The following is an 8,886-nucleotide window of genomic DNA, read 5'->3' on the forward strand; positions in this document are numbered from 1 at the left end:
GACGTGGCGAGAGGCGAGGCGGCGATGGGGCGGCGACGGGGCGAGAGGCGGGGCGGCGACGGGGCGAGAGGCGGGGCGGCGGCGGCGATTGGACCGAGAGGCATGCGGCGTGCGGGGAACGAGTCTGGAGCGACGCGGGGTAGGTCCGGCCCGGGATAAGTCCCAATAAGCTCCTTCCTGAGAGTCTTATTTGATAAGTCTCAAATCACCACAATAAGTCCCAATAAGTTCCTTGTGTTTGGTTTAGGTGGGACTTATAGGGACTTTTTTAAGTCCCTAAACCAATAAGTCCTTGGAAACAAACACCCTCTAAGTCTAGTGTTAATGCATTACACTAGTACCAAGGAATACCTTTCGAGAAAGGGGTTTGCTACGCATTGGCCGACGGATCTTTTTAAATAATCCATCGCCTCGCGTGACGTCAGATATGATCAATCGAGCGGCTGAACATATTCTTCTACTTTGCAACAAAGATCTTGCAGAAACATTTACAACATAGACTGCTTTGCAGATTTTTTTTAACATAAGTTGTGTCACGGGATTTTTTCTTTTGTGCAACATAGATTGTGTTGCGAGATGAACATAGGTTCTGTTGCGGGATTTTTTTTTTTCTGTCTTCACTTTTTTCTACAACAAGGATAGTGTTGTAGAAAAACTTTTGTAAGGTAGGCTTGCAGAAAACATATAATTTCTACAACAAGGATAGTGTTGTAGAAAAACTTTTGCAAGGTAGGCTTGCAGAAAACATATAGATGAGAGACGGGGAGAGGAACGCGATGTTTTTTAGACGAAGAGGTACATCTTGTGTTTCCTTCAGTGGGCCATGAGAGCACGTGGCGGACATGTCGATTGTTTTCGGCCGGTTGACGCTGAACATTTCTCTTTGAGAAATGGGGAAACATTGTTAATATACAGTCATACGATATTATTCTCAGATCACACAAATTATCATATATGAAGTTAATTTTTTTACAAACCAGAATATCACAATTCACACGTATACAGAGTTGTATGCATAATCACAATCCACACGTATACACGCAAATGGGGCGGATAAAAAAGGTATGTTTTCCTTTTTAACATGCAAAGCAACGCCGAGGTGATTTGATTCAGACTTCAGAGGCACACCACTGCTTATTTATCAACACTGCTACAACACTCGCTCGCGCCAGAGGATTTGTTGATCGAGAGAGTGATTCCACCCCCTTCATGAAGGAACACCGCCTCTGCTTGAGTTCTTCGTTATTAAAGATCTGTAGAAGCTCATGAACCTCACAGTGAATTCTGCAATTGCAAAGTATAGTCAGTTTACACCACAGTTCACACTTGAATGAACTTTTTTGTTTTTGCTTGTACCTTCAATCTTTATGAAGCATTGGATGGCTTCCCCTTGGTCAGGGCCTTCAACAGCGAAACCTTCTATATTGATAGCTCTTTTGTCAGAAATTGTGTCCTGAGATTTGTATTCTTTGCACTGCTGGTTCTGAAACAAGCAAGCAAGCAATATATATTAGCACGCACTACACAGTAGATTAGTTCACAAATGGAAAATCAGTTATCAGTTAATATGCGGGCAGTCCAGCTTAATACAAAGAAATGCTTGCAGTCAGGCTCACTTCGTTCAACTCCAGTGCCAGTTCATCGATGCTATTCTGAAAATCTTCATCCCTGTCCCTTTTCAGTTCATTAACCAAGTGCTGCATTTCAAAGCAAAAGGGAAAATCACAAACAGTAATGAGCTCTGACAAAAATCAACCTTGGACGGACTCTTGGAATCACAAATAACACATAAACATAAAGCAGCGAAGAGCTTACACAGAAAATGAAATAAGGTGACACATTATGTTCAATCATTTTTCTGATCTTCCTCCGAATGAGATACAACCTGCGTAAAGGTCATTCAGCAAAATTTATGTTTTCATTCTGAAGTTCAAAAAAGAAACTCGTGTAATACTGAATTGCAAACCATCATAGTGAAAGGGATAGCTTACTGCTTTGGACTTGGCTCCTCCATGATTTTTTTGGCAACATCATAAATTTCCTCCTCCCATCCAGTCAAAATGGGCTGGTCTTTCGTGAATGGATAGCTGTGTTGGTTAAGAGAGTTGGTTATGAATATGGAAAGCCATATGATTCAGTACCCATGGTGGTAATTATAACAATGCGAACAGACAGTTATAAGCAAGCATGCTGATAAGGATGAAAGTTTTGTGGCATGATGGCTACAACAGTGTCGGCGTTCTGAATATGGGGGTATCCAGACTTGCCTGTCTGCGGCCCATCACGTGGCTCCATCGACGGCCTGGTACGGCCCAGCTTCAGCATCAACGACTCAAGACCCTCGCGAGGGGCCAAGCCTCGCGAGGAGGACGACGCCAAGACCCCCGAGGGGACCGGCCTCTTCAAGCTGGCTCCCGAGGGGCGGAGAGTTCTCTGCAAGGTGCACCTCACGAGCCTCAGCTGACGTGAGCCATGACGACCAAGGCCAGGCGGGCGCAGAGCGTCAGTTTCCTCTTCGGTGCAAGGGAGGCAAGCCGCAGGCGCGGAGTCCCGAGGAATCAGCCAAAGTTTTTCATTCTGGTGCAACAAGACCAAGACCACCAGGACGGAGGTCACCACCGAACCCACCGCAGTGTCACGACTAGAGGTTTTTCGCAGGCGCAGACCACTTTAGTCAGGATAGGATGTACTACTTGTCCCCTTTCAAATCCAGCTGTTATGGGATCCCTTCCCGCCAACATTTGGGAAGAGGACCAAGGCCACTCTAAATAGGACTTAGCCACCACCATAGAGGGGATCTAGTTCACATCCCACCAGCTCTCTTGAGCTCAAGAACACCTCACCTCCTGAGTCCAGTTCATCCATTGTACTAGTTCATCCCCAGCCCATCGAGGCAATCCACCAAAACGCTGGAGTAGGGTATTACACCGCAAGGTGGCCCGAACCAGGATAAACTGTTGTGTCTCTTTGTCTCTTCGAGCTCGTCGCGCTAGGCTTAGGAGGATCGCGAGTAGGCAGGCTGGGTAGGTTGAGATCTCCGCACGCACCCCAGAGTTCGAACCTTTCAAGGGTTTGTGGAACCCGTAATCCGACATTTGGCGCGCCAGGTAGGGGTGCGTCTGATCTTCTCTTCCGTCGATCGATCCACCGCCACTCCGACACCTCCATGGCTTACGCACGCCAAGCTCGCGCCGAGCGCCGGGCCGCAGTTGCCGCTCACGTTGCTCAGACGGCTCCGGCGGGCGATGGTTGTGCTCGTCGTGCTCCGTCTCCGGTGGCCAACGCCGCCACGGGCCCTGCCTCGCGCACGCCACCTCACCGGGTCCTCGGTGCCTTCGTCTGTCGCCAGGGGCCCTGGGGCGGACAGCCCGCTCTGCAGGGGTTCTCGACCTCTCTTGTCATCTAATCTGCAGGTTTACCTGACGATGATTCACGGGCCGGTTTGGACGACCGCCATCTCACCTTGCGAGTCGCTTGCATGTTAAAGGGGGAGGTCCCGAGCATCGCGTCTCTGGAGCTCCTACTGGCTCTCCAGCCCTCACCCCCTGGCCTTGACCACGGCATCGCAACCTGGCATACCAGTGGCGGCTGAGCTCGCTCGAGGGCCGGGACCCGAGGACGTAGAGCACCTGGGCAAGCAAGGTGGGAAGGTGGTCGTTGCGGGCCGTGCCTAACAACGCCACCACGGACGCAAGAGCAGGCGCCACCCCCAACGGATCGCAACAAGATCACTGAAAGATAAGTCGCATGCGCAATGATACCGGTCTCACATCCTGCTCGCCCCAACCTCGCAGTCCCACTCCGGCGGCTTCACTCCCCTTTTCCGTTCCTTGGGCGGCTGCTTGCACGCCAAGGGGGACCTCGTGAGCATTGCGTCTCACGAGCTCTCATCGGACCTCGGGCCGCTCACCTCCTAGCCTTGACCACGGCATCGCGACCTGGCATACTAGCGACGGCAGAAGCCTGCCTGGAGACTGGGCCCCGTCGGCGTAGAGCGCCATGCTGCCTAAGGGAAAGAAAGGGGGGGGGGGAATCGTGCCGAACTGGGATACGCGAACTCATCACAGAATCAAAGAAAGCAACGATGATATTAAATACACTTCGGTCCTTACAAACCCCACGGGGGCTGGTTTTCATTCTGCGCAGGGAAAGCAAAAGAAGGAAGGCTACTACTGAGCCGACGAGGGTCACCAGTGACGCCGGGCGGCAGCCACCGCTACGCTCCGACCACAGAGGGAGCTTGGCGGCACGTAGCTGTCATCGCTAGACTCCGGAGACTCGCTGGGCTCAGGAGAGTCGCTGGATTCCCAGGAGTCGTCGCTGCTGCTGGAAGAGGTGCCAAAGGGGACAGAAGCAGGTCCAGCACTCACGGCTGCACCCCGCGGGCTGCTTCCTTCGGGGCAGCACTCCAGCCGTTCGCCCTCCTCGCCGAAGACCTTGAAGAACAGGGTGGATGCGGCATCGTACTCGAAGTGAACCGCGAGGGCCCCCTCAGCGCGGCAGGCTCGGGCGACCTCGCCCCATCCGCGGGTCATGAAGACGTCTCTGGGGGGCACCACCTCAGACCTCAGCTCCGGTGGCCAGGCTGCAGCACCCGGCGTGCTGCAGCCATAGCTCAAGCAGCCCCCTCGAGGGCAGCTCGCTGGCGAAGAACCTCGGGAGCCGGACCCATGAATCGGGCGGCATCGCCACCCACACCACGAACTCTCGCGAGCTGCCCTCGGCGTGAGTCCATGGCACGGTCGGCAAGGCAATGGCGGCCCGTCCTCCATCGCCGGGGGCCGCTCGACGGCGCACAACTTCATCCCGGGCGCGGGCGTACAGGGGAAGGGGGAAACCAGGCGGAGGCCTCGATTGCCAAGGCCTGGTCACCTCTCGCCCCATGCTGGCGTCATGAGGGAGGCGGAGTCGCTTCTTCGGTGGGAGAGGATCAGGCCCCTCCCTAGGGGCCTTCCCCTTTTCGGCCGCCGAGAACCTCCTGATCGGCGCCATGGAAGCAAGACGAAGAAGGAGAAGAAGCGGGCGGCAGGAAGACGAAGGAAAGATGAGCGAGGGGGGGGGGGGGCTCTGCCCCTCCCCCACATTTATAGCCAAGGGAGGCCAACCGCCGGCCTCCACAACCTCGCGCCATGATGATCTTCTGCATGCCGCATCGTTCCGTCAAGTCGAACAGTTGCCGAGGCAGCGTGGGGAAGTGGGGACGCCCATGTCCCATCAATTGCCATGCGTCATCAAGGCCGCAGGAGGTTAGGGCCCGCGGCGCTCCGCACTTGCCCTTTGGCTTTGCCCAGAAGCCAAGTCCGAGCGCGCCTTGGGCCCGGGGGCTACTGTCGGCATTCTGGATATGGGGGTATCCAGACTTGTCTACCTGCGGCCCACCACGTGGCTCCATCGACGGCCTGGTACGGCCCAGCTTCAGCATCAACGACTCAAGACCCTCGCGAGGGGCCAAGCCTCGCGAGGAGGACGACGCCAAGACCCCCGAGGGGAACGGTCTCTTCAGGCTGGCTCCCGAGGGGCGGAGAGTTCTATGCAAGGTGCACCTCACGAAGGCTCAGCTGACGTGAGCCATGACGACCAAGGCCAGGCGGGCGTCAGGCGGGCGCAAAGCGCCAGTTTTCTCTTCGGTGCAAGGGAGGCAAGCCGCAGGCGCGGAGTCGCGAGGAATCAGCCAAAGGTTTCCATTCTGGTGCAACAAGACCAAGACCACTAGGACGGCAGGACGGAGGTCATCACCGAGCCCACCGCAGCGTCACGACCAGGGGCTTTTCGCAGGCGAAGACCACTTTAGTCAGGATAAGTTGTACTACTTGTCCCCTTTCAAATCCGGCCGTTGTGGGATACCTTCCCGCCAACATTTGGGAAGAGGACCAAGGCCACTCTAAATAGGACTTAGCCACCACCGTAGAGGGGATCTAGTTCACATCCCACCAGCTCTCTTGAGCTCAAGAACACCTCACCTCCTGAGGCCAGTTCATCCTCAGCCCATCGAGGCAATCCACCAAAACGCTGTAGTAGGGTATTACACCGCAAGGTGGCCCGAATCAGGATAAACTGTTGTGTCCCTTTGTCTCTTCGAGCTCGTCGCACTAGGCTTAGGAGGATCGCGAGTAGGCAGGCTGAGTAGGTTGAGATCTCCGCACGCACCCCAGAGTTCGAACCTTTTAAGGGTTTGCGGAACCCGTAATCCGACAAACAGAAACAACACACCTTGATGGACCAGTCGACTTCTACTCAAAATGAATATTGTACCACTGGCACATTGCAGTTTCAAAATGGACTGCTATTATGGCATTTCTACAATCTGAATATGAAATGAATGAGGAAATCATTCTGCTTACTTTGCTTTCCATGTAGCTTCAAAAGAGCGTATTGCCTGTCGGAGATTATTACTCGCGCTAGCTGCAATTCTACTGGCAAGTCCACGAGGCAAATCTATGCCTTCTTGTGTAGCAATGAACTCTAGAACCTTGATTATCTAAGAGAAATTCTGTATTCATCAAACTGTCCAGCACTGGAGAGAAGATAAATCATTCATACAGACCTAGTATGTACCTCATCAAATGAAGGTGGTTTAAGTCGGACAACCTTGCATAGATGTTCAACGGCATCAAGGTTTGAAGAACTGGAGCAGCTGAAAATAACTTTGTTGCAACCTGCATACCTTCCCAAAAACCAACCAATATAATGCTGAAGATCAGACGAAAGCCTATCAGCATCATGGACCACAATCACTGCATATATGAACCACTGACGCTTTAATATGTCATTTCACATCAACGAAGAATTGGCAGCTGTTCAAAATCCTGTGTTGATTAACAACAGTACCGCCAAAAGGACAGGCAGAGATGTGTTCGAATGTACCTTTGCAGTTAGCATGATCGCAAATCAAGTCCGGTGGTGGGATTGACTCATTCAACAAAGTAGTTATGACATACTTCTCATAGCCATGTAAATCAGCCAAGTTTACCTCCACGTGATGATCTGAAATCTTCACTTTAACATCAATGTGTTTGGCGATTTCTCCCTACATCAAACAGTTCACCAGAAATAAGGTACAGAATAAATTACATTTTATAATTTACTTAAGAATATTATCCCCTTCACGGTCATAAGGTTACTGGTGAAACAGAAAATGCGCCATTACAAGTTGCAACTCATACCTTCAGCTCGATTCTCTTTGTGATTTCCTCTATCTGTGAAATAGGAATACAGATAGATATCATGAGTTTCCGAGCACTGAGGTTTAACTCAGGATAAAAAGTAGTACTCCCTCCGATCCAAAAAAGGTGTCGTGGCTTTAGTTCAAATTTGAACGCCACTAACTTTTTTTGGATCGGAGGGAGTAAGTAGTAATTTGTTCACAGGCTGGCTACAGTGACCTTGAGATCATCAGGACCAAAAGCATCTCTTAAAAGGGCCAGCACCATGCTTCTCTTCCCGACGGCCTGCGCCCCTTCAAATATGAAATGGTTGCATTGGCGTTCGGTCACCTGGATGCAGCAGTTATATTACAAAATTCAGTCTCAAATCCCAGTCTATCATCACAATGTGCCTATCATCAATTCATCACCCGATTCGAGTGCTTGGCTGCAGTTTTACAGTGACAAAGGAATTCAAAGCAATGGTAATTTCGTGTAAGATTAAAGTGGGAGGGTGTGTGGCAACCATCCGGTGGAGCTCATCGGCGACGGTCTTGTTGCAGATGAATTCCCCGAGTACACTGGGCCGGTACCTGTCCGCCCACACGTACTGGTCCTCCGCCGCCGCCGTCGATTCCACTGACAGCTGCGGAGAGTCCACCTGCGGCGACTTCGGCTTGCGCGAAACCCTCACCCAGATGTTTGCTCCTCTCCCGACGGTGGTGGCGGTATCGCTTCTCCAGTTGCTCGCAAGGCTGGCAACCACTTCAGTAGCCGCCACGGCACTGGCTTGGGACACCGGCGGCGTCGGCTCTCGGCCGACGGCGGCAGCGTCCTCTCTCTCCCTCAAAGGCCTCCTGGCGGCGGCTCTCTCCGCGTCTGCCTGGTCTAGGCGTGCCGGTACCTGGGTTGACGTGGGCGGCGTCGACGCCGCCGACGGCCGAGGCCGCGGGGGCGTCGACACTGACGACCGCCGAGGCAGCGGGGGCGTCCGGGTGGGGGTGGCGGCTGTGCTCTTAGGGACGCAGGCGCCGCCGAAGCGGTGGAGCACGCGGTTGATGAGCTTGGAGCGCAGCTGCGGCGGCCTGCCGCAGCCCGGGAGGAGGTGTACGGCGCGGCGCCTGGCCTCGCGGCGGCGGTCGTCGGCGAAGGCCGCGGAGAGGGTGCGGCCAGTCGGGGAAGCGGGCCAGGCGGTCGGGGATACGGGTGGCGGGGTGTCGATCGCCATTGTAGTTCTGACGGGGACAGACGGGGACGCGGCGATGTGGGTGCATTGGCGTGAGGTGATGGGAGGAAGCAGGTGAAGGGAATCGGGAGGCGCCGGCGCGACCTGGCCGAGGAGGGTGGAGCTGACGGGGGGATCAAGGAGCGGGATTATGCCGCGGCGGAAGGATCATTCCGATTGATTAAGGTAGAGCTTTGTTCGTTAAATATTCCCGTGTCACCTGTCCATCCATCATGGTCGCAGTCGTGGGCTTGGCCGGCCGGGCGCCGTGGGTTGGCTATGGCTAACCGACGGCGACGCTAGACTGAACAGCTCTTTTCTGGCGCTGGAAATGGTTCGGTGGGCTGAATGGTGTTGTGGTTTGGGGGCAAAATTTCGTGTTTTGACCCTTTTTGCATACAAATTGAGGATTTGATCCCGGTTCGGAAAAAATTCGTGATTTGACTCTTTTTCCTATCGCCAGGGGCCCTGGCGGTAGGCTGTATAACCCTACCGCCAGAGCCCCTGGCGGTAGGGTCC

At 53.7% G+C, this 8,886-nt stretch overlaps 1 protein-coding gene across 1 annotated transcript; it reads right to left on the minus strand.

Annotated features, from left to right (window-relative positions):
- Positions 1–934: 934 nt before the first annotated feature.
- On the minus strand, positions 935–8,578 carry LOC119337374 (replication factor C subunit 5-like). The gene is made up of 11 exons (XM_037609503.1): positions 7,669–8,578; positions 7,383–7,493; positions 7,164–7,196; positions 6,865–7,027; positions 6,556–6,734; positions 6,342–6,478; positions 1,992–2,087; positions 1,816–1,885; positions 1,617–1,697; positions 1,357–1,483; positions 935–1,284 (listed from the first exon to the last, which is right to left on the minus strand). The coding sequence occupies exons 1-11, from the start codon at positions 8,368–8,370 to the stop codon at positions 1,208–1,210; spliced, it is 1,776 nt and encodes a 591-aa protein (XP_037465400.1). The 5' UTR covers positions 8,371–8,578; the 3' UTR covers positions 935–1,207.
- Positions 8,579–8,886: the final 308 nt, after the last annotated feature.

This window comes from Triticum dicoccoides, chromosome 1B (genome assembly GCF_002162155.2).
Source record: "Triticum dicoccoides isolate Atlit2015 ecotype Zavitan chromosome 1B, WEW_v2.0, whole genome shotgun sequence".
NCBI lineage: Eukaryota > Viridiplantae > Streptophyta > Magnoliopsida > Poales > Poaceae > Triticum > Triticum dicoccoides.